The following is a 25721-nucleotide window of genomic DNA, read 5'->3' as shown; positions in this document are numbered from 1 at the left end:
CCTCCACCATACTTTATAGTTGGGATGAGGTTTTGATGTTGGTGTGCTGTACCATTTTTTTCTCCACATAGTGTTGTGTGTTCCTTCCAAACAACTCAACTTTAGATTAATCTGTCCACAGAATATTTTGCCACAAGCGCTGTGGAACATCCAGGTGCTCTGTTGTGAACTTTGGACGGCAGTGGCTTATTCTGTGGAGTCCTCCTATGAACACCATTTTTGTTTAGTGTTTTACATATTGTAAACTCGTCAGATGTTAGCATGTTCCAGAGATTTCTGTAAGTCTTTAGCTGACACTCTATGATTCTTCTTATCATCATTGAGCATTCTTCACTGTGCTCTTGCAGTCATCTTTGCAGGATGGCCACTCCCGGGGAGAGTAGCAACAGTGCTGAACTTGCTCCATTTATAGACAATTTGTCTTACCCTGGACTGATGAACATCAAGGCTTTTAAATATAGTTTTGTAACCCTTTCCAGCTTTATGCAAGTCAACTATTTTTAACCTTAGGTCTTCTGAAATCCCTTTTGTTCGAGGCATGATTCACATCAGGCAAAGCTTCTTGTGAATGGCAAACTCAAATGTTGTGACTTTTTGTATAGGGCCTGGCAGCTCTAACCAACATCTCCAATCTCGTCTCATTGATTGGACTCCAGCTTAGATGATGGAGAGAATGGACCGATGGGAGAGGAGTGGTCTCCCTACCGCGCCTCCAGCTCCTCCTTCAACTACTCAACTGAATCCTCCAGCGGCGTCCGGATCCAGCGCTCTTCGTCTCGCTCCCCCAAGGGAGTATGATGGAGAGGCGGCTGGGTACAAGGGATTCTTGCTCCAGCTCGATCTATACCTGGCTAACGTTCACCTGACTCCCTCTGTTGAAGTGAGAGTCCTCGTCTCCTGACTTACGCGTTTGCCCTGGAGTGGGCAAACGCGGTTTGGAACAGCCCAGACACCCTGCAAGGAACCACTACCCAGAGTTCACCCGCCGGTTCCGGGCCGTGTTCTACCACCCTCCAGAGGGCCGAGTGGGGGGTGAACGGCTGTTCCACCTTAGGCAGGAGACGAGGAGCGCGCAGAACTTTGCGCTGGAGTTTTGGATCTTGGCCGCTGGAGCTGGAGTGGGGTGGAATGACAGGGCCCTGATGGACCACTACCGGTGTAGCCCCCGGGAGGACGTCTGCATTGAGCTAGCTTGTCGGGACGCCACCCTCTCCCTCGACGAGCTCATAGACATGTCGATCCGACTGGACAACCTGCTAGCTTCCCGTGGGCGTTCAGAACGGGCCCTGTTAGTTCCACCTCCCGGCCCTCCCCCTCCAATACCTATGGAGTTAGGGGGGGGGGACATCGAGGGGAACCGGAGGAGGAGGCTCCTCCTGCACCAGCTGTAGTCGGAGAGGACACACTGCCGACCGGTGCTGGAGGAGCCCGTCTGAGAGTCGAGAGGGCAGGCAGAGCACTTCTCGGTCACCCCAGGTGAGTCAGCACCAAACTCTCCCAGAGCTCCCTGTTGGTCACATGTTTTTACTAATCTCTTTCCCTGAGTTTTCTCCCTCTCTCCAGCATAAGGTGCTAGTCGATTCAGGCACAGCTGGGAACTTTATGGATCGCGGACTCGCTCGTAGGATTCCGCTGGTGCCGATAGATCCACCCTTCCCCGTGCACTCCTTAGATAGCCAACCGTTAGGGTCAGGGCTGGTCAGGGAGGCCACGGTTCCACTGGACATGGTAGCGCAGGGGGAGCAGATTAGTCTCTTCCTTATTGATTCACCTGCGTTTCCGGTGGTGCTGGGGGTTACCTGGCTGGCTAGTCACAAACCTAAGATTTCTTGGAAACAGGGGGCTCTCCAGGAGTGGTCAGAGGAGTGTTCAGGTAGGTATAGGAGTTTCCATTGGTGCCATGATGGTGGAGAGTCCAGACCAGGTTTCCATTGTGAGCATTCCCTCAGAATATGTCGGTTTGGCTATCGCCTTCTGTAAGAAGAGGGCGACCAAATTACCACCTCATCGACGAGGGGACGCGATAAACCTCCAGGTAAACGCAGCACTTCCCAGGAGTCACGTGTACCCATTGTCACAGGAGGAGACAGTGGCTATGGAGACATATGTCACTGAATCTCTGGGGCAGGGGTACATTCAGCCCTCCACGTCACCCGTCTCCACAAGTTTCTTTTTTGTGAAAAAAAAGGAGGGAGGTCTACGTCCGTGCATTGATTATAGGGGTCTAAATGCCATCACAGTGGGGTTTAGTTACCCGCTACCTCTCATCGCTACTGCGGTAGAATCATTTCACGGAGCGCGTTTTTTCACTAAACTGGACGTCAGGAACGTGTATAATCTGGTGCGTATCCAGGAGGGAGATGAGTAGGAAACCGCGTTTAGTACCACATCAGGCCATTATGAGTACCTCGTCACGCCGTGCATGTGTCTCTGGTGCGCAAGTTACTTGGGCGACTGCTGGAGCATGACCTGTACGTCAAGGCGGAGAAACGTGTGTTCTCCAAACAAGCCGTTTCCTTCCTGGGTTATCGCATTTCCACTTCGGGGGTGGAGATGGAGTGTCACTGCGTCAAGGCCGTGCTCAATTGGCCGACTCCGACCACGGTAAAGGAGGTGCATCGGTTTTTAGGGTTTGCCAATTACTACCGGAGGTTTATCCAGGCTTTTGGCCAGGTGGCAACTCCCATTACCTCACTGCTGTACAGTGAGACGGCGTGTTTACAGTGGTCAGCAGAGGGGGACAGAGCTTTCAATCGTCTGAAGGTGCTGTTTACCGACGCTCCCATGTTGGCCCATCCGGACCCCTCTTTGGCGTTCATAGTGGAGGTGGACGCGTATGATGCTGGGGTTGGAGCCGTGCTATCAAAGCTCTCGGGCACTCCACCGAAGCTCCTCCCCTGTGCTTTCTTTTCGAAGAAGTTCGGTCCGGCGGAGGGAAACTATGATGTGGGGGACCGGGAGTTGTTAGCTGTGATAAAAGCTCTGAAGGTGTGGAGATATTGGCTTGAGGGGGCTAAGCACCCTTTCCTTATCTGGACTGACCACTGTAATCTGGAGTATATCCGGGCAGCGAGGAGACTGAATCCTCGTCAGGCAAGGTGGGCCATGTTTTTCACCAGATTTAGGTTCACTATCTCTCACTATCTCTTAACACGAAGGCTGACGCGCTGTCCAGTCTCTATGACACCGAGGATCGGTCCATCGATCCTACTCCCATCTTTCCAGCTTCATGTCTGGTGGCACCGGTGGTATGAGAGGTGGACGCGGACATCGAGTGGGCGTTACGATTGGAACCTGCGCCTCCACAGTGTCCAGCGGGTCTTCAGTATGTGCCGCTTGGTGTTCGTTATCAATTGATTCGGTGGACTCATTCGCTACCCTCTTCAGGTCATCCGGGTGTTGAGAGGACAGTGCGGGGTCTTAGGGGAAAGTACTGGTGGCCCACCGTAGCTAAGGATGTGAGGTTTTATGTCTCCTCCTGTTCAGTGTGCGCTCAGAGTAAGGCTCCTAGACACCTGCCTAGAGGGAAGTTACAGCCCCTCCCCGTTCCACAACGGCCGTGGTCCCATCTGTCGGTGGATTTTCTCACCGATCTTACCCCGTCTCAGGGGAACACTACAATCCTGGTTGTTGTGGATCGGTTTTCCAAGTTCTGCCGTCTCCTCCCGTTGCCCGGTCTCCCTACGGCCCTACAGACTGCGGAGGCCCTGTTTACCCACGTCTTCCGGCACTACGGGGTGCTAGAGGACATCGTTTCTGACCGGGGTCCCCAGTTCACGTCCCGAGTTTGGAGGGCATTTATGGAGCGTCTGGGGGTCTCGGTCAGCCTTACCTCGGGTTATCACCCCGAGAGTAATGGGCAGGTGGAGAGAGTGAACCAGGATGTGGGTAGGTTTCTGCAGTCGTATTGCCAGGACCGGCCAGGAGAATGAGCGAGGTACGTCCCATGGGAGGAGGTAGCTCAGAACTCACTCCGCCTCTCCTCCATGAACATGTCGCCTTTTCAGTGCGTGTTGGGCTACCAGCCGGTCCTGGCACCTTGGCATCAGAGCCAGACCGAAGCTCCTGCGGTGGAGGAGTGGGTGCAGCGCTCAAAGGAGACCTGGAGGGCCATCCAGGAATCACTCACTCAAACAAGCTGGTGGGTGGCAGAAGAGGAGCGCTGACCGCCACCGCAGTGAGGCCCCCATGTTCGCACCAGCCCGGAGCCTCCAGAGACGGCCTCCAGCCCGGTCCCTCCAGAGTCGCCCTCCAGTCCGGACCTTCCAGCGACGCCCTCCAGTCTGGAGCCTCCAGAGGTGCCCTTCAGTCCGGAGCCTCCAGAGGCGCCCTTCAGTCCGGAGCCAGAGGTGGCACCAAAGTGGGGTGAGATTCTTCAATGTTGCCACCCTTTGCCTTGATGACAGCTTTGCACACTGTTGGTATTCTCTCAACCAGCTTCATGAGGTGCATTTGGAATGCATTTCAATTAACAGATGTGCCTTGTTAATTTGTGGAATTTCTATCCTTCTTAATGTGTTTGAGCCAATCAGTCGTGTTGTGATAAGGTAGGGGTGGTATACAGAAGATAGCGCTATTTGGTAAAAGGCCAAGTCCATATTATGGCAAGAACAGCTCAAATAAGCAAAGAGAAATGACAGTCCATCATTACTTCAAGACATGAAGGTCAGTCAATCCGGAACATTTCAAGAACTATGAAAGTTTCTTCAAGTGCAGTCGCAAAAACCATCAAGAGCTATGATGAAACTGACTCTCATGAGGACCGCCACAGGAAGACCTAGAGTTACCTCTGCTGCAGGGGATAAGTTCATTAGAGTTACCAGCCTCAGAAACTGCAGCCCCAAAAAATGCTTCACAGAGTTCAAGTAATAGACACATCTCAACATCAACTGTTCAGAGGGGACTGCGTGAATCAGGCCTTCATGGTCGAATTGCTGCAAAGAAACCACTACCAAAGGACACCAAAAGTAGAAGAGACTTGCTTGGGCCAAGAAATGAGCAATGGACATTAAACCAGTGGAAAACAGTCCTTTAGTCTGATGAGAACAAATGTGAAATGTTTAGTTCCAACCGCCGTGTCTTTGTAAGTCGCAGAGTAGGTGAACGAATGATCTCCGCATGTGTAGTTCCCACCGTGAAGCATGGAATTGGAGGTTTGATGGTGTGTGTGTGCTTTGCTGGTGACACTGTCTGATTTATTTACAATTCAAGGCACACTTTAACAGCATGACTACCACAGAATTCTGCATCGATACGTCATCCCATCTGGTTTGCGCTTAGTCCTACTATCATTTGTTTTACAACAGGACAATGACCCAACACACCACCAGGCTGTGTAAGGGCTATTTGACCAAGAAGGAGAGGGATGGAGATCTGCATAAGATGACCTGGCCTCCACAATCACCCAACCTCATCCCAATTGAGATGGTTTGGGATGAGTTGGACTGCAGAGTGAAGGAAAGTGCTCAGCATATGTGGAAACTCCTTCAAGACTGTTGGAAAAGCATTCCAAGTGAAACTGGTTGAGAGAATGCCAAAGCTGTCACCAAGGCAAAGTGTGGCTACTTTGAAGGATTTACAATCTAAAATATATTTTGGCTTGTTTAACACTTTTTTGATTACTACATGATTCCATATGAGATATTTAATAGTTTTGATGTCTTCAATATTGTTCTACAATGTAGAAAATAGTTTTTTTTAAACTAAGAAAAACCCTTGAATGAGTAGGTGTTCAAACTATTGACTGGTACTGTACATACAGTGCCTTGCGAAAGTATTTGGCCCCCTTGAACTTTGCGACCTTTTGCCACATTTCAGGCTTCAAACATAAAGATATACAACTGTATTTTTTTGTGAAGAATCAACAACAAGTGGGACACAATCATGAAGTGGAACGACATTTATTGGATATTTCAAACGTTTTTAACAAATAAAAAACTGAAAAATTGGGCGTGCAAAATTATTCAGCCCCTTTACTTTCAGTGCAGCAAACTCTCTCCAGAAGTTCAGTGAGGATCTCTGAATGATCCAATGTTGACCTAAATGACTAATGATGATAAATACAATCCACCTGTGTGTAATCAAGTCTCCATATAAATGCACCTGCACTGTGATAGTCTCAGAGGTCCGTTAAAAGCGCAGAGAGCATCATGAAGAACAAGGAACACACCAGGCAGGTCCGAGATACTGTTGTGAAGAAGTTTAAAGCCGGATTTGGATACAAAAAGATTTCCCAAGCTTTAAACATCCCAAGGAGCACTGTGCAAGCGATAATATTGAAATGGAAGGAGTATCAGACCACTGCAAATCTACCAAGACCTGGCCGTCCCTCTAAACGTTCAGCTCATACAAGGAGAAGACTGATCAGAGATGTAGCCAAGAGGCCCATGATCACTCTGGATGAACTGCAGAGATCTACAGCTGAGGTGGGAGACTCTGTCCATAGGACAACAATCAGTCGTATATTGCACAAATCTGGCCTTTATGGAAGAGTGGCAAGAAGAAAGCCATTTCTTAAAGATATCCATAAAAAGTGTTGTTTAAAGTTTGCCACAAGCCACCTGGGAGACACACCAAACATGTGGAAGAAGGTGCTCTGGTCAGATGAAACCAAAATTGAACTTTTTGGCAACAATGCAAAACGTTATGTTTGGCGTAAAAGCAACACAGCTCATCACCCTGAACACACCATCCCCACTGTCAAACATGATGGTGGCAGCATCATGGTTTGGGCCTGCTTTTCTTCAGCAGGGACAGGGAAGATGGTTAAAATTGATGGGAAGATGGATGGAGCCAAATACAGGACCATTCTGGAAGAAAACCTGATGGAGTCTGCAAAAGACCTGACACTGGGACGGAGGTTTGTCTTCCAACAAGACAATGATCCAAAACATAAAGCAAAATCTACAATGGAATGGTTCAAAAATAAACATATCCAGGTGTTAGAATGGCCAAGTCAAAGTCCAGACCTGAATCCAATCGAGAATCTGTGGAAAGAACTGAAAACTGCTGTTCACAAATGCTCTCCATCCAACCTCACTGAGCTCGAGCTGTTTTGCAAGGAGGAATGGGAAAAAATGTCAGTCTCTCGATGTGCAAAACTGATAGAGACATACCCCAAGCGACTTACAGCTGTAATCGCAGCAAAAGGTGGCACTACAAAGTATTAACTTAAGGGGGCTGAATAATTTTGCACGCCCAATTTTTCAGTTTTTAAATTTGTTAAAAAAGTTTGAAATATCCAATAAATGTCATTCCACTTCATGATTGTGTCCCACTTGTTGTTGATTCTTCACAAAAAAATACAGTTTTATATCTTTATGTTTGAAGCCTGAAATGTGGCAAAAGGTTGCAAAGTTCAAGTGGGCCGAATACTTTCGCAAGGCACTGTATCTACCTCAATTTCCTTGTACCCCTGGTTGGTACTGGTACCCCATGTGTATAGCCAAGCTATCATTGCTCATTGTGTATTTATTCCTTGTGTTACAATTATTTGTATTGTTCTTTTTTTAAATGTTGCATTGCTGGGAAGGGCCCGTAAGAAAGCATTTCACTGATATTTTACACCTGTTATTTACGAAGTATGTGAAAATCTAAATTGGTGGGATCTGTAGATTGTATGATTATTATTTTTTTTGACAATTAGTATTTGGAGCTCTAGGCCCACGTCTTCGGAGATTCAATTTGCCATCTTTGAGAAACCTAAACAAGCACAAAGTTGCTGGTTGTATTTCATTAACGTTTATTTAGAAAGTGTGGATTTCAGCAAACAACGAAAGGCATGCATCTGCAGAGGACTGAAATGGGTACAAGGTAGGTGTTTAATGATTTATATTTTTGAAGTATTGACCTTGGGGTGAATCAATGTAGTCGGAGCTAGTTTCCACAAAGCCTGGTATCTGCTCTGCTCTGTTGGTGAAGTTCATATATACACCTGCACTGTAGTGGCAAGATGTTGGCTAGAGTGTACGTTCCAATACCAGAGTGGGCACACTCGCTATATAACACTAAACAATTTTTGTGAGAAAACCATCAGTAGAGTTGAAAATGTGATGCAAACCCATTTAACTTCTATTTGTTTATTCAGTACATGGGAATTTAATAGCAAAGGGTATTTTTATGTGCTCTGTCATCACGCACAGCTTTTAATAGGATTTGATGGAAACACATCTCTGGAGCATATTGTTTTTATGCAGATTTTACAATAATCGTATGACAATCTGTCACCAATTGGATGTAAACATAGCTATTGAGAGGAATAATAATGGAGTCTTTTTTTCAAGATACTACCTCCGTCATAGTTTGTTGGACAAAGCTTATGGTGAAATGATTGGAGTGTTTTGATATATGCCGTAAATAAGGTCTGTGGTATACGTTTTGTTCCATGAGATTATCTTCATCAGCTAACGTCACTTTGTGCATTTTTAAGCATTTATGAAATAAATAAAAAAGCACAAGTTTTCATAACTCATAAAGGTTGTGTTAACTGAACTGACTGATATCTCATAGAACAAAATGTATAAGTTCTCCTAAGCCTGTGTTAACCACAGACCTTATTTCCGGCATTTACCTCAAAACCTTATTCATTCCCCATTCATTTTCCCCTAAGGAATTGCTGAACGAACTAGAGGTAACTTCTTTCAGGTTTTTAGGACTATAAGCTGGCGATCTAGATCTACATGTTGATCCTCACTTGTGTTTTGTCTTATTAGACCAATATATTGTTGAAAGACAGATTTACTAGATCTGGAGTATGGCAAGTTGAGTACAGTACTATTGCTCCTTTAATAAAGTTATTTTCAGGATGACATTTCTCTTGGGAGATTGTAGATAAATGTGTGTATTGTTTGCAACGGTCAGTTTGGGCTGCTGGAAGATATATTCGCTTGCCTTGTTCATCATTCATTTGAATTTCCTAATTCATGTTCACTGATAAAGGACATCATGCCGCTTATTTTATAGCAAGTATCACTTACTCCTGATTCGACGCACACAGATTCTCAAACCTATGACCTCTGTCTTGCTAGCACATGTAGCCGCCCTCCTAAAGGGTCTTACCAGTCAGCGCTAAAAGAAAAAGCTAGCTAGGGAGTAAATTTCACACATCCCCACCCCTCACACTGACTCAACAGTTACCCCAACTTTGAGCTGAGTGCAACTGAAGATCCGGGTCAAGGCACCACTGTAAAGGACATAACACTGCCTGTTTAGTGATTACCACTACCTGATTCAGCTCACACCGAGGCTTGAACCCAGGACCTCTGCCTTGGTAGCACACATGACCACCCTCCTGAAGTGCTTTACCAATTGGCAACACACGAGCAAGCTAGCTATTTGGTGGTGCAAGTGGGGATGTTTCAGGCTGAGGAGTGTGCTGCAATAGCATCAATAATACAGGCAGGCCTACTCAATAATAATAATAATTTTATTTAAAAATGTCTAAATATTTCAATACAAACATTTTTTTTTACAAATGTAAAATACTCTTGTCTACACACATTCATCAGCATTCCGCCAAGGTTATCCTACTACTTTACAGGCAGAATGATTTAATGTGAATATATATATATATATATATATATATATATATATATATATATATATATATATATATATATATATATATATATATATACACATATATATATATATATATTTGAATATAGAGGAACACAACTACAGCGAGCCTACACTACATCTCAAAGTGGAGTGCAATCCCAGAATTTAACAACACACTATGAATCTAAGTTTGAAGGTTTTATACAAAGCTCTTATACAGAGAACACCCCTCAATTCCCATCAGGGTTTCTTGGCATTCTTGCTAAGCTTGTCACCAAGCTGTTGGATCAAGTCAGCTAGTTCCTCTGTGGCCTGAGACTTCTCCTCCAGGAGCTCATATCGCAGGCTGGAGATGTCCTGCTTGATCTCCTTCAGCTCACCTGCAAGGCATGCACCACAGGTTATTGATCGCTCAATCCACTACAACTCCATGTCACAGCCTTGCAGCTGTAAGAATGATGAGTATTCCACAACAGCTTTGAGATCTTACATAAATGGATAGGAATCATTCTCACCTTCGTTGATTTCGTCATTTTCACTGTCAACCTGAGCCTTTAGCACATATCTCTTAATGAGCCTCTTCATCAGTTTCTTTCAAGAAAATAGGGAGAATCGGAACTTTAGAGACAACAGTTCAGAATGTAGCATGTCTGAATATCGTCTGATCTTGCTAATTAATCAAATTGACCTGTATGAAGGAAGTACCTGGTATCGAGTAGGATGTTTGATGGGTTTTCTAATGGTGAAGTCATCCTGCCCTGGTGTCCTGGTTTGAGGTCTGTACTGATTAAGCTGAAATGGAACAGAAACCACATACCCATTAAAATTTCATTAATTAAAGAGGAAGATATATAACTGGCTACAGCCTCTCCCTAAAAGCCAGCTTCTGACCTTAAATCGCAAATTGATCATGGCTGTCTCACGCTGGTTGTCATGGTGATGAGCTTTGGCCTTGCACAGCCTCACCAGACAAGCCCTTGTGCGCAGAGCTAGGTAGTAGAAAGACTTGGGGCTGGGAACCAGGTTAAATGGTGGGGGCAAAGTACGCCCCTCGTCAAAGTAGGATAGCCAGAGTTTAGCACGGGCAAACTTCCACTCCACATCAGCATCCTCCTGTTGAGATTGAGACAGGCCATGATATAAATGGAGAGTAGTAATAGGTGAGGGGCAATGACTCAGTTTGGAGCACAATCATACAATTAATCTAATATGGTCTGATTATTTTATCATAACTGCTCACAACAGTGTACTCACAAAATGGTACATGAATACAACATGAACATAACAGTATAACAACTCACCCATACTGTAAATTGACATAATTCCACTCTGACCTCAAATCATTGATTATTGACAATATATCTCCTGTGAATTCCCTAGTGGTGTTTAGGCCTATTGGTTTCTAGTCTCACCTCAATCTCTTGATAGGAGTGATTGATCATTGCAATCAGCATGTTGAGCAGTACGATTACCATGGTTACATTGTAGACGCCAAAGAGAACATAACCAATGTTCTCTATGAACTTATGGTCATACTTCAAGACCACAGAGATAACCTCGGACAAGCCGAAGATGGACCAAAATAGAGTCTTAAAGCTCTCCTCCACCCTGTGAACACACATAATCAAACAAAACACACACGCGTGCAAACGCACACACACGGACATTAATAAATAACACACAAATGAATACATAGACATACATACATACATCTCGCCTTAAAGCACTTAATTTACAGGAACAGGCAGGAGGGCACTTACGTGGTGAAGGCGGGGTTGTACTTGGCACCAAGGTAATAGGAATATAGATTGAACATGCCAATCATGAAAGCTAGGAAGACCATTATGAAGATGACCATGAACTTGAAGATGTCCTTGACCGTCCGGCCGAGGGAGATTTGAAGTGGGCCGAAGCTCTCATTGGCAGGCAAGATGTAGGCAATGCGGGAGAAACTGAGCACCACCGCAATGGAGTACAAACCCTCGGAGATCAGCTGAGGGTCAGAGGGTAACCACCTGTTCCTGGCTGAGAGAGAGAGAGAGAGGTTGCTGTTAAATGTCACTTTGTGACCTGGGGACTGACTCAGGTTCTATGACATTTCGATAAAAAATGTGCTATTCACATGGAATTGCTCATTAGGTGGTACTTCACATGGGAGACTCTAGAAACATCTGTGCAAACACCTTTTTATCTTGGCGCTATATAAGGTTCTATCTGCAGTCTGATCACACAACACTGCCTATGTCAATCAAAAATAATTGTATGCAAGGTGATATATTTATTTAGGCATGAAAGAGGAAGACATCACAAAACAGTTCTGAGATCTGGGCATTGAAAAATACTAATTTCAAAACTCAATATTTTGCAGATAGAACCTCATAGTACCAAGTCCTTGATTTTTCATATCATAGGTTGCAGTCCTTTTTTTACATCACTTTTTTTAATCACCGCTTTTTCAAAAGAATGGCCAGAGATGAAGCATTGTTATTATCATTCTCTAAGTGTCACTGACCATGGGTGTAGTATGCTACATTTGGTGGCAGTGAGGCGTTGCTCAGGTCTATGTTGGGCATGTTGGGCACATACATGTCCACATACAGCTGGGCTTCAGAGGCCCTCAGGAAGGCCATGAGCCGAGCTGTGAAGGATGCCACGAAGATGGACAGCATGCCAAAGTCTAGCACGTTCCACAGGTGCATGATGTACTCCCTAGGCCCATCAGCCCAGATCTCCTTACACTCCGACCAGATCATCCCTAATGAAGAGAGTGCTTTTCAGTAGGTGCAAAAGCTCTCTGTTTTGAGCATACGAGTGGTATGATTTGAATACTTTAAGATTTTATTCATGGTGAAGAGACAGGTACAAAGACATATGAATAGACTAGATAATAAAGTCTCTCCCACAAAAGCAGCTGTTTGAAAACCAGAATAAATTACCAAGAACCCAATTCATGATGAGCATCTCAGTCCAGGAGAACTGACTGGTTTTGACCCTGAACACCTGATGAGGGTGGTCTGTTATTGTCTCATTGGGAAGGTTCTTGACCCCTTCGAAGCGGTCCGAGGCATTGATTACCAGTAGTCCAAGGAAGATCGTGAATGACACAGCATGGGCCACAAACTTCATGAAGGGACTGCGGAGAATCTGACCCAACTGATATAGAGGAAATCAACCGCATAAATGGCAACCATCAACCTCATGATATAAACATATCACTATTTTTAATAACACAATAGATAATGAGTGATTCTAAGAACACAATAGAAAGGGGATTGTGTGTACCTTACTGCAGGGCATGACCCAGTATGCGATGGCGAGGAAAGGAAGGCCGATCGCCACTCCCAGGACTGTCCAGCATTTGACCCCAACAGACTGCTGCCTAAGTCCAGCTAGGTTCTCATACCACAGGGTCAGAAGCTGCTGCTGGCAGTTAGGATGGGCCACAAACTACAGAGACATGATGAAAAATAACTATGACATACTACAACATTGATAACCATAGGCCAAGGGTGACTGCTTGCATATTATTGTGTTGTAGAATCCATTGTTGGATGTGAAACAGCTGTAAAACACGTATTTCATTTATATCCCATTCCAGATTGCCTCTTAAATAAACCCTTTATAGGGGACGTGAAGATTGGGAGAATACAATCAAATGTGTCTTTCTCATTGTGCTCTTGAGACTGATTGCAATTCAAATTTAAGACCATTAAATCACGCTAGACACAATAACAGAGATGTACAAAGACAAACACCAGAGTTAGGAAACATTTAAAATAGCATGTTTGATTTCAGATTAAGGTTGAGTGGTTCAGCTAACCTTTTTGACCTCGTACTTAATGGCCAGTTTGACCCGGATGAGGCAGGGTCGACTGTGATCACTGGGCAGAGCTTGGTCCACATCCCCATTCAAAATGGCCTCCACCTCCTCCGTGTCTCTGCATAAGTCAAGCACTCCCACCACAAAGTCTTTACACTGCATGGACAGCTTCCTGTAGTCATTCTACACAGAGAGTAGAAAGCGAGAGAGAGAGAGAGAGAGAGAGAGAGAGAGAGAGAGAGAGAGAGAAAGGGAGAAGGATAGGGAGAGAAAGAAAAGGAGAGGAAAAGAGATGTGAGAATTATTTAAAATGAGGCAAACCCCAGGGGTCACACCTTTTGGTGAATTGTTAATGTCAGTCTCTCACTTTTTGCTCTACATGTAAAATATTCCAATAGAAACCTGGAAAACCACAGACCTTTTCTGCACTGACAAATACTGTGTATATTTTCTTATCTCATTCAGGCAGGGTGTGTGGGTGTGAGTTTGCATGCCACTGTTTGTGTTGGTCACACATGGTTCTTTATAATGTGCATAAACTGTGTATGCATGCATTTGTACTTCTTTCTGTGGGTGTTCCTCAGACAGAGGAGATACTGTGTGTGTGTCTGTCTTTATACCCATCTATGTTAAACCTCCACCCAAACTCTTTGGAGAGGTCTGTAATCAGTATAAATTAACGTTGCGATAATTTCTAACCGGTCAATGACCGATTTGAGATTGGGACCAATCTTAATTTTCTCACAGCGGGTTCCAATAATATTAGAGTGTGTCATTTGTTGAAGTATGCTGTACATGGACTAACTGATTTGATCTCTTCCCAATTAATCATTTCTGTGAGTAATCAAAAGACAAAAGTCAGCTCTAGGGCTTTCACAAAAATATCTGCACAAAGCTTTTAAATATTGCCAAATGAGTAAGAGGGGGGAGAGCATGTGTGAGAGAAAGCAAGCCAATACATTACATAGGTGAAAAGTAAACCCTTTCCTTCACCCTCAAGCTTGGTCTTTGTGTTTTTCTCACCTTGAACTCAGTCTCGATGTTGGCGAGGCGAGCCAGCTCGTTGCTGAGCTCCAGAGCTGTGAATACAGGGTCCTCACTAGACAGGGAGAGGTAGGCAGCGCTGGCTAACCCTTTATAGGCATTCATCCTGGAGCGGGAGTGGCTGAACGAGTCACGGCATTGCTTGTCATGACACTCATTACATTTACAAAAGTAGTCATGGGGCTTCTCGATGCGTGCTCCCTTCATCAACAGAGTGTGCACTATCTCATACTCCTGGCAGTGTGCAGCCAAGATGACCGGGGTCACGTCATGGGAAAAACGTGTACCGTCTTCATCGTAAGCATAAAAGTCATCATCTCTTAGCTCCTGCTCCAGGGGGCTTAGGGTTAGGCGCAGCCCACCTCCGAATGCAGGGTGGGCCAGGATAGCCTCTACGATGCGCACATAGCCCTTACTGATGGCAAAGAGTAGACCATCCCCCACACGCGCCAGCCCCTCCTTCTTCAGCAGCAGCTCTGTCACCTCCAAGTGCTCATTACCCACAGCCAACTGCAGCGCATTCTGGCCCATGTAGTCCACACAGTTGACGTTGAGGGTCTTGGACTCTTCCAGCATCTTACGCACCACTGGGATGTTCCCGTACTCAGCAGCATCTAGGAAGCGCTCCTCCTCTGAAGTGAGACTAGTGCCACGCTCACTGAACATGTAAGCAGGCCCACGGATAGCCTGCCGACGGCCCTTCTCTCGCACAGTCGTTTTTCTACGGTGCATGTTCTCAACTCTGGATGGAGAAAGGCGGTGACAAAAAACACTATTCAGACTACAAGGAAGTTGACAGGAACTGAAGAGAAGAGTAAGCTGAAGAAAACAACATTCAGTGCAGATGTTTATTTAGACTTTTCCAAATGATAGAGTCGGGAGTGCTTTAGTACTTTTTTGTTAACTACAATGGCATGAGTATGTAATGAGTATGTAATTTCAGCATGTATAATACACAACATTCTTAGTCTCCCCAGATTTTTTTACTAAGCCATTGGATGACAGATGTTTGTCTCTATGGAGATAGGTGTGATCTGCATCTGTTGAATTCTGATGGCTTTGTTTGACAGCCAGAGGTTTGCTGTGTGTGGGCCTACAGTACTAGCTAAGCAAGACATATACTTAAGTTACTGATGGTGACTTCTGTCTCAATCCAGTCCTATAGGGTTTGTATGCCCAGTTAAATAAATGCAGGCTCAAGATGTTCTTCGAGTAGCCTACACTCAGAAATCTGAAGAATCTGTTTCAGTCCAATGACAGTTACTGCAGCTACTTGGTATATGAAGCAGAAGGATGGGCCTGGGGAAATGTTACCACTCTAAAATTCGTATAGGGTGCTATGGATGCAAGGTCCATGAGCTCAACAGGATACAGTAGTTTTACACATTTGGTTATATTATGTTTGTTTACAAATACACAAAATGGGAGTATCATATCATAGCAGGCCTACCCATAAATAATGTAGTATCTCATAAATAATGTAGTAAGACAGGTGTAGGAAGACAGTTGTACTAACCTTAAGACGGATTTATAAATTATTTTTCAGGAATCTATGGCTATACCATGGTCAACTCACACAGACAGTGTGGTGAAGAAGGTACAACAGCACCTCTTCAACCTCAGGAGGCTGAAGAAATTACATTTAGCACCTAAGACCCTGACAAACGTTTACAGATGCACCAATGAGAGCATCCTGTCGGGCTGGTACGGCAACTGCACCAACCGCAACCGCAGGGCTCTCCAGAGGGTGGTGAGGTCTGCCCAATGTATCACCGGGGCATACTGCCTACACTGCAGGACATCTACAGCACCCGGTGTTACAGGAAGGCCAAGAATATCATCTAGGACCTCAGCCACCCTGTCACGCCCTGACCTTAGTTATCTTTTTTTTTTTTTTTTAATAGGTCAGGGTGTGACAAGGGTGGTATGTGTGTTTTGGTCTTGTCTAGGGTTTTTTGTACATCTATGGGGTTTTGGTTTGTCTAGGTAAATGTAGGTCTATGGTGGCCTGAATTGGTTCCCAATCAGAGGCAGCTGTTTATCGTTGTCTCTGATTGGGGATCCTATTTAGGTTGCCATTTTCCATTTTGGTTTTGTGGGTTATTGTCTATGTGTAGTTGCGTGTCAGCACTCGTGTTTATAGCGGCACGTTCGTTTTGTTATTTTGTTTAAGTGTTCTTTGTTTTAATAAAAGAAGAATGTATTCATCTCACGCTGCGCTTTGGTCTCATCGTTATGACGAATGTGACAGAATAACCCACCAAACAAGGACCAAGCAGCGTGAAAAGGAGGAACAGCGCTTAATGGGGAGATGGACCTGGGAGGAGATATTAGATGGAGCAGGACCCTGGACACAGCCGGGGGAGTATTGCCATCCTAAGGAGGAGTTAGAGGCAGCGAAAGGGTAATGGCGATACTATGAGGAGAAATACAGGAGAATAGAGGAACTGCGAAGATATGAAGGTACACGGCTAGCACGGAAGCACGAGAGGCAGCCCCAAGTCTTTTTTTTTGGGGGGGGGGGGGATGGAACGCGAGGGAGATTGGCTGAGTCAGGTAGGAGACCTGAGCCAACTCCTAGTGCTTACCGTGGGGAGTGGGTAACTGGTCAGGTACCGTGTTATGCAGAGATGCGCAAGGTGTCTCCAGTGCTCTATTCTAGCCCGGTGCGCTCTATTCCAGCTCCTCGCATTTTCCGGGCTAGAATGGGCATCCAGCCAGGACGTATTGAGCCAGCTCTATGTTCTGGATCTCCAATGCGTCTCCACGGTCCAGTGTATCCTGTGCTTCCTCCCCGCACTCGCCCTGAGGTGCGTGTCCCCAGCCCGGTACCACCAGTGCAGGCACCACGCACCAGGCCTCCAGTGCGCCTCCAGGGTCCAGTACGCCATGTTCCTGCTCCTCGCACTCGCCCTGAAGTGCGTGTCCCCATCCCGGTACCACCAGTGCCGGCACCACGCACCAGGCCTACAGTGCGCCTCGGCAGTCCAGTACGCCCTGTTTCTGCTCCTTGCACTGAGGTGCGTGTCCCCAGCCCGGTACCACCAGTGCCGGCACCACGCACCAGGCCTACAGTGCGCCTCGGCAGTCCAGTACGCCCTGTTTCTGCTCCTCGCACTGAGGTGCGTGTCCCCAGCCCGGTACCACCAGTGCCGGCACCACGCACCAGGCCTAAAGTGCGACTCGGCAGTCCAGAGCGTCCGGCGACAGTACCCAGTCCAGGGCATCCGGAACCGCAAACGACGGGCCACAGTCCGGAACCGCAAACGATGGGTCACAGCCCGGGGTCTCCAACGAAACGACGGGCCTCCAGGTGACGGGCCACAGTCTACAGCATCCGGTGATGATCCACGCATTGAGGGTCCCCAGCCCGGGGCCTACGGCGAAGATCCGCAGTCTAGAGCCTCCGACGATGATCCACGGGTCAGTGCTAAAAGAGCGGACTCAGTGTAAAGGTGGGCGGCGTCCAGAACCAGAGCCGCCACCGAGGTTAGATGCCCACCCAGACCCTCCCATATAGGTTTAGGTTTGCGGCCGGGAGTCCACACCTTTGCGGGGGGGGGGGAATCTTTGTTTTCTTTATTATTTTGGTTAGGTCAGGGTGTGACGGGGGTGGTATGTGTGTTTTGGTCTTGTCTAGGGTTTTTTGTACATCTATGGGGTTTTGGTTTGTCTAGGTATATGTAGGTCTATGGTGGCCTGATTCGTGGTTCGTTTTGTTTAAGTGTGCTTCCTTTTAATAAAAGAAGAATGTATTCATCTCACGCTGCGCCTTGGTCTCATCGTTATAACGAACGTGATACACCCGAGCCACGGCCGGTTCACCCCGCTACCATCCTGAAGATGAGGTCAGTACAGGTGAATCAAAGCTGGGACTGAGAAACTGAAAAACAACTTCTATCTAGGCCTTCAGACTGTTAAATAGTCACCAGCCTCCGCCCAGCCAGCCAGCCAGCCAGCCTCCACCCAGTAACCTGCCCTGAAATTTAGTCACTGTCATTAGCCGGCTACCTCCCAGTTACTCTACCATGCACCTCAGAGGCTGCAGTCCTATGTACAGTGCATAGTGATGGAACACCGGTAACTATAATGATGTTTACATATTGTTTTACCCACTTCATATGTATATTCTGTATTCCAGTCAAGGCCTATCCTATTTAACTATTGCTGTACATATACTCTTCTTCAGATATACTGCACATTCTATCCATATTGTCTATACATCCCATCACACACACACACACACACACACACACACACTCCTGACTCTGACATTGCTCATCCTAATATTTCTTAATTCCATTATTTTACTTTTGAGATTGGTGTGTATTGTTGTGTACATGTTGCACATTATAAAAGGCAAGCTTGTTCCTTTGATTTGACCTGTAGCAAAAATCTACGTGACTTCTCCACTGAGCCAACCTGGAGTACAGGGGTAGCTACACCATTTTTCCCATTATCCCCTGTGCATTTATACCTGTGTTCTCTGTTTTGTCTGTTCGTCTTGTCTCGTCAAGCCTACCAGCGTGTTTTCCTATACTCCTTTTCGCTTTAGTCCCTGTTTTCTAGTTCTTCCGGTTTTGACCATTCTGCCTGCTCTGACCCCGAGTCTGCCTGCTGTTCTGCACCTTACAGACTCTGCCCTGGATTACCGACCTCTGCCTGCCCTTGACCTGTCGTTTGTCTGCCCCCTGCCTTGTAAATAAACTTCTATGATTCAAATGATCTGCATCTGGGTCTTATCCTGAGTTCTGATAGTTACACAGTAGGTAGTGTAAAGCAGAGCACAGAATTTTCGACCAACCTTTACTTGGTCATACTTCCTCAATTCTGACTTGGAAGACAACCATCTTCTAAACTTCAATGTCTAGTTCCAAGGGGTTAATTTGAATTTAGAAAATGCTCCGTTATTAAATCAATGTTTTGCTCCATGAAGTAATACAACGGGTACAAATCTTCTCATTGATCGAGACGAGTGTCACCATGTAATTCGGCACTTTGTGGTGGACACCCACCTTTCTCAATCAATGAGAGAAGATTTGAAATAGACAAGATGGCGGCTCTATGCCTGTCAATGCCCTTGTCTATTTCAAACTCAAGTGTTTAAAATTCCAAAAACGAGCGACAATGAATAATGTCGTTTCTTGGAATAGCCCTGTCTGGCTTAAAATATTTCTCAATACACCATTTAAGGTGTTTTACGGAGTTTACATAAATCCAGTTATTAAGTTACATTTCAAGATAAACTTAAAATAATTAGGAGGTTGTTCCTTTAGATCTGATTGCTGATACTTTGGTCTTTGAAAATACATATTTTAAATGTTGTCAATATTAAGAAAATGTGTACCAAAAAGAGTTGCGATTTTCCCCATCTTTCAAGAATAACTGACACTAGGTAAGTTGACTACTTTTTTTGGACAAGCTATGTTTTCAATAATGTTATGTTTCCATTAAATCTGATTATTTCCAGGGATACACAACATCCTGAAATATATGTAGATATGTTTGTTAGAAAAAAATGGTATACTTCCCTTGATGCTGTGATGTAGTGGAGGGTATACGCAGGTATACCCACTTATTGTATGTGGGCATACTCGTTTCTTAATAATCCCCACGGATGCATGTCAAAGTAGTGTAGTGGAGGTATACGCCAAATCAATTAATAAGGCTGATGGAATAGATCAGAATATTTAGCTTAAAATGTTGATAAACTATTATATCATCACATTTTAGGCGCAGCAATGGAGGTAGGCCTATGTACGATTGTTCCAAAATGCAATTTGCGGGAAAAACAGTTCTAAAATGAGCACTGCACAAAGCGGTTTCAAGGACAGAGATTGAAATATCAGTTAGAAATTTTGAAAGAGGGAAGATCTAAAGATGCAACCACTATCATGAGTTGCTAATATGACTATGAAATGACAACAAAAGAAAGTTGAAAGAAAACCAACAGAACAGGAGAATGTATAAGAATTCTATGTGAACGTATGAGGAAGTCTTTATAAAAATAATTGCCGACACGTTTCTATGGTGGGATTTTGGCTATAGGTAACTTTGAAGCAAGATAAGACATGCCTCATAATATGAAGTAAAACGTCCAGGTTTCAAACAATTAACGGACAGGAAAAATATAGCCATACTTATGATACTCTATGCCTACCAGGCAGAATGATATCATGAATATTTGCGTTAATCCATTGGCCATCTGCTTTGCAAACTCCATCTCCTGTACTACCGAAACACTGCTAACTGACAACAGTGCTAGGTGCCTGTGCACTTGAATTGAAGGTTAACTACACTGAAAAATCAAAATGTCAGATTTTTTCCAGACATCAAGAGTGATCTTCTGAGGAAGCATTGTGGTTTAAGCATTGTTTTGGAAAAATGCATTTAAAAAAAAGTGTGACATTAAAATAATTGGGATCGTTGTACCATCCACGGGACAGTTGAGCTAACGTATGCTAATGCGATTATGAGTTTGTAAGTAACAAGATAATTTCCCAGCACATAGACATATCTGATATTGTCAGAAAGTTTAAATTCTTGTTAACCTAACTAAACTGTACAATTTACAGTAGCTATTACAGTGAAATAATACCATGCTATTGTTTGAGGATAGTGCACAATTTTGAACATAAAGCTATTAATAAACAAATTAGGCACATTTGGGAAGTCTTTATACTCAATTTTGAACAGAAATGCAATGGTTCATTGCATCAGTCTAAAACGTTGCACAAATTGCTGCAATCTCGTGGCCAAAGTCTAAATTCCACCTGGGCTTGAATAATACATTATGACCTTTCTCTTACATTTCAAAGATGATGGTTAAAAACAAAAACAAAACGTACGGTTGTTTTTTTTTCTTTGTATTATCTTTTACCATATCTAGTGTGTTATATTCTCCTACATTCTTTTCACATTTCCACAAACTATTTCCTTTCAAATGGTATCAAGAAAATGCACATCCTTGCTTCAGGGCCTGAGCTACAGCTAGTTAGATTTGGGTATGTCATTTTAGGAGAAAATTTAAAGAAAACGGGGCGGATCCTTAAGAGGTTTGAGCAAAAACCTGAATAATAAAGAAAAATCAGAAACCTTTGAATTTCTGACAGGTGACAGACTCATTTATCATTCAGTAGTAGACCTACTATTAGCCTACTTGTACAGCTTGGGTTGGCCTGACTATGAACGACAAATATGGGAATAATAATTTTAGGTAATTCAGAGTGTATGTCACTGTTTGTCATATCATTTTTCACACAGGGCGTATTTCCTTCGCTGAGCGGACCGTTTGGGACATTTTCGGCTAAATTAGAGTATACCCACTTCACCAGGCACCACTGCACCACTGCCTTGATGTAGTGATGTTGAATGTAAAAACTGGCTCAACATACCCCACTCTCGGTAATATGATAACATGTCCTTATATTATTATGGTGGTTATTTACGGTATCGCCCAACAAGTGTCGCACTTACGTTTTCTGAGGTGAGTTGCTGTGATCGTACTCAGAATGATCCCACTGGCTGTTGAAATCGTGCAGCCCGACATCTGAATTCCAAGGGATTTCTTTTACTTGAGACTGATATGCACCGTTGTGGTCCTCATATGTATTCATCGAGACGATTTGTTGGTCGTGATGGTTGGCGTCACTGTACACCGTGTTATCATACCACTCTCCTCTCGGATTCTGTCGTCGTCTGTACAAAGCATCTGGCAGAGTCATACATCGGGTTAAAATTGGGGGATTAAAAAACTGGGTGTCATCGACGACAGTGGATGGTAATGGTTGAGGATCAACCTCCCACTGCTCAGATGCGCTCTCATGACAGTCTCTATTAGGTGGGGAGGAAAGCACTGCTGCTCTCATCACGAGTGTATGGCTCCAGGTGTCTTTACCTCTCGTCCAGTTCCAACAGTCTTCTAGTGGTTCTGAATAGAAAGATTGACCAAATAGTTACCCATAAAACACTCTTGAGCAGTCGCAATAAATTGACAGAGAAAATCTCTCTCTCTCGTTCTCTCTCTGCAATTGATATACGCCTAAATATGGAGTAGGCTGTAATCCAATTCAATTGGGACCTTTTTGTCTGTCAGCCAGTGTTAGCCTAATCAAAACGGGTTTTCAGTTTTCAACTCTTCTCTGTAAAGCTTGACATGAACTCAACTCCTGTGTGATCTGTAGTGGAGTAGGTACCCATATATAACATGTCAGGTGCACTAATTGCCGCCTGTGAACTGCCAAATCTTCTCTGATGAATTGGGGCTGTCTATTAAATCCCAACATCCTGTTGTGGGGCTTTGATCCACTTCAAAGGCGCAAACAGGGCTGTTTTGTAGTGCAGCAGGTTGCACATTATGCTAATCTAATGTGACTGCACACCATCCAAGCTAAAACAATTTAGTCTTTGACAGAAAACATAACTCATTTGGCCCTCAGCTTCCTCCTTTCTGCGTTGAGGATTGAAAGATATTTTGTGGCTGAAGGTTTTATTTTAAGGATTTTTTAACTTGAATGATGTGTGGTTGGGCCCTGATTTTGTGAGAATTCATAACAAATCATAATGTGTATGCAATCTTGCTCGCACCCATTCATCTAATTATCTTCAGTGGATTAGATTAGAATACAAAAGATGTGCCTATATGGGTTGCATATGCAGCTGTAATGAATAAAAAGCATTTAAGATGTCAAAGAAAAGATAAAGTACAGAATGTGCTGGGAAAAAACCTGATCAACAGCAGAGTCCAGGTTATTATGGGACCCTCTGGTTTAGCCTAATCAATGGCCTTGCATGACCAATTAGATGTCAGGATTAATGGCTTCGATTACTGGAGGAACACCTCTGTCACAGACAGTGCTGCTCCAGGAAATCAATTTCCACAAAATTAGAGTGAAAATTATATGTTTTAACGAGACAAAGAGTATCATAACATAAATGAAGGCTACTTAACATACTGAATATTAGATCTCTGGGCCATATGAAAATGTATAATGTGTAGTGGTGGTATAGGTAGGGTTGTAAAGGGAACCCGTAAACTGCCAGAATTTTGGTAACTTTCAAGGATTTTATGTAAATTTATCACAAGACATCAAATCAAATTGTATTAGTCACATGCTCCACATACAACAGTGAAATGCTTACTTACCAGCCCTTAACGACAATGCAGTTCATGAGAGTTAAGAAAATATTTACTAAATAAACTAAAGTAAATATAGTAAAATAAAAACAACAATGAGGCTATATACAGGGGGTACCGGCACCGAGTCGATGTGCGGTGGTACAGGTTAGTCAAGTTATTTTGTACATGTAGGTAGGGTGGCCCTATCGGGTACTTCAGATTATCACAGGTGTCTGTAATTATCTCTAGTCCTTTGTGTGGCCTTGTCAAATGTATGAAATAAATTAAATAAGATGATTTTAAAATATGATATAGAATGACGAAGCTGTAAAACATCTTAAATATCATTAGTGTTTTATATGAGAGTTTAAGCATGAAATATAATTTATATATTTTTTATATACTTATTTATTTGACTGTCAATATTATTATATATATTTTTTTATGTCTTTGTTCTCAGTATTTTGGTGCCAAACCTGTGGCGGTTGTGAAAAAAGTAAATAGTTGGAAGAGTTGCAGACTTAATTGAAAATAATGCCATTGTTGATTAGAATATGTTTTCATTAATTAGGCAGTTCTCTTCAACCATATGATCTAAAATGGACACAGATAACAAACAAATATGAATACTTTTAAAAATAAACGATTCAAATATAAAATTACCATAGATTGCCATTAACTGTTAATTATCAAAATTACAGAAGATTCTGCTAACTTTGTTACATTACCGGTAGCTTTGCAACCCGAGGTATAGACCTACATGCTGTAAACATGGATAGATGCAGAATATCCGATAGTTCAAATGACGTAAGATGCATAATACACATGTATCATCTATCGGTTAGATGTAGATATAGGGGTAACATTTACTCTTACCTTCATAGAAAATGTGTTTGAAGTTTCCCAAAATGTTTTATTGACTCTATTAAAGATTGTCTTTGAGTATCGAAGGACAATATAACTGAACTCCCACATAAGAATACACAAAAAGCCGAGTGTTCCAGCTTCACATGGACCAATAATCCCATCACTGTTTATAATGCTGTTTCTGCCTGTCTGAGAGGAACAGGACACACACACACACACACACACACACACACACACACACACACACACACACAATTTGATATTGGTTAAGCTGTCCCAAAATAGTTAACCACATCACCACAGGATTAACATCATGTTACTGTGCAGGTGATGCGACATTACAGATGCAGCCGAGGAATTTAATCGGAGTTGGTCCATTTATTTACATTTTAGTCATTAGCAAACACTTAACTAGAGCGACTTACATTTAGTGGATTTATCTTAAGATAGCTAGGAAAGAAAAGTACATTTTTCCTCAACAAAGAAGTTATCTGCTAAGTCAGTCTTGTAGTTTTTTTACAATCTCTTACACACTAAAAGTGATACTTGAGGCACGCTCAGTGAAACCATTAACTCATGTACCAAATCTTCAGACCAAGTCTGCAAAACTGCAAGCATATTATCTGCTTTACACTCAGTTTGCAATTGTAAAACACACTTTTTTGCAAAAACACAGGTCTCTACATTAGACACATCATTCAAAACTAACAGGTCTTGTGTTTGGTTTGATAAAGACTGCCAAAGCGCAGCGTGGTGTGAATACATACTTTTAATGAATGACGAAAAAACACGAAGTACACTAAACAAAATAACAAAACGAACGTGACTGCTATCGAAACTGAGTGCTAACATGCAACATCACATAGACAATAACCCACTAAATATCCAAAGAAGATGGCTGCCTAAATATGGTTCCCAATCAGAGACAACGATAAACAGCTGCCTCTAATTGAGGACCAATCTAGGCAACCATAGACATACATAAACACCTAGATGGTAAACAACCCCATAAACCTACAAAACCCCTAGACAGTAGAAAAACACATACATCACCCATGTCACACCCTGACCTAACCAAAATATATAAAGAAAACAAGGAATACTCAGGTCAGGGCGTGACAGTACCCCGCCCCACCCCCCCCCCACAAAGGTGCGGACTCTGGCCGCAATAACCTAATCTAAAGGGGAGGGTAAGGGTGGGCCTCTTTCACGGCGGCGGCTCGGGTGCGGGACGTGGACCCCGCTCTACCTCAGTCTTGGCACACTTAGGTGGCGCCTCAGGAGCGGGGACCCTCGCAGCGGGCCCCGGACTGA

At 43.9% G+C, this 25721-nt stretch overlaps 1 protein-coding gene across 1 annotated transcript; it reads right to left on the bottom strand.

The window, feature by feature from the left end:
- Positions 1-9693: 9693 nt before the first annotated feature.
- LOC139419555 (short transient receptor potential channel 7-like) lies at positions 9694-22290 on the bottom strand. The gene is made up of 12 exons (XM_071169525.1): positions 21899-22290; positions 14402-15164; positions 13379-13561; positions 12841-13005; positions 12495-12711; positions 12071-12313; positions 11319-11583; positions 10971-11166; positions 10450-10671; positions 10264-10350; positions 10074-10149; positions 9694-9938 (listed from the first exon to the last, which is right to left on the bottom strand). Exons 1-12 carry the CDS (start codon positions 22288-22290, stop codon positions 9799-9801), a joined length of 2949 nt encoding a protein of 982 aa, XP_071025626.1. The 3' UTR covers positions 9694-9798.
- Positions 22291-25721: the final 3431 nt, after the last annotated feature.

This window comes from Oncorhynchus clarkii, chromosome 10 (genome assembly GCF_045791955.1).
Source record: "Oncorhynchus clarkii lewisi isolate Uvic-CL-2024 chromosome 10, UVic_Ocla_1.0, whole genome shotgun sequence".
NCBI lineage: Eukaryota > Metazoa > Chordata > Actinopteri > Salmoniformes > Salmonidae > Oncorhynchus > Oncorhynchus clarkii.
The sequence above is the reverse complement of the archived record's forward strand: the minus strand, read 5'-3'. Positions and strand labels throughout refer to the sequence as shown.

Bases quoted from the DNA above. Each gene is read 5' to 3' on its own strand.
- LOC139419555 (XM_071169525.1), bottom strand. From the start codon at position 22,290: ATGAGAGCAGCAGTGCTTTCCTCCCCACCTAATAGAGACTGTCATGAG. The intron at 12,712-12,840 runs GTACACACAATC...CCTCTATATCAG, and splicing joins GGGTCATGCCCTGCAGTAAG to TTGGGTCAGATTCTCCGCAG. The intron at 10,351-10,449 runs GTCAGAAGCTGG...GTTCCATTTCAG, and splicing joins TGATCAATTTGCGATTTAAG to CTTAATCAGTACAGACCTCA.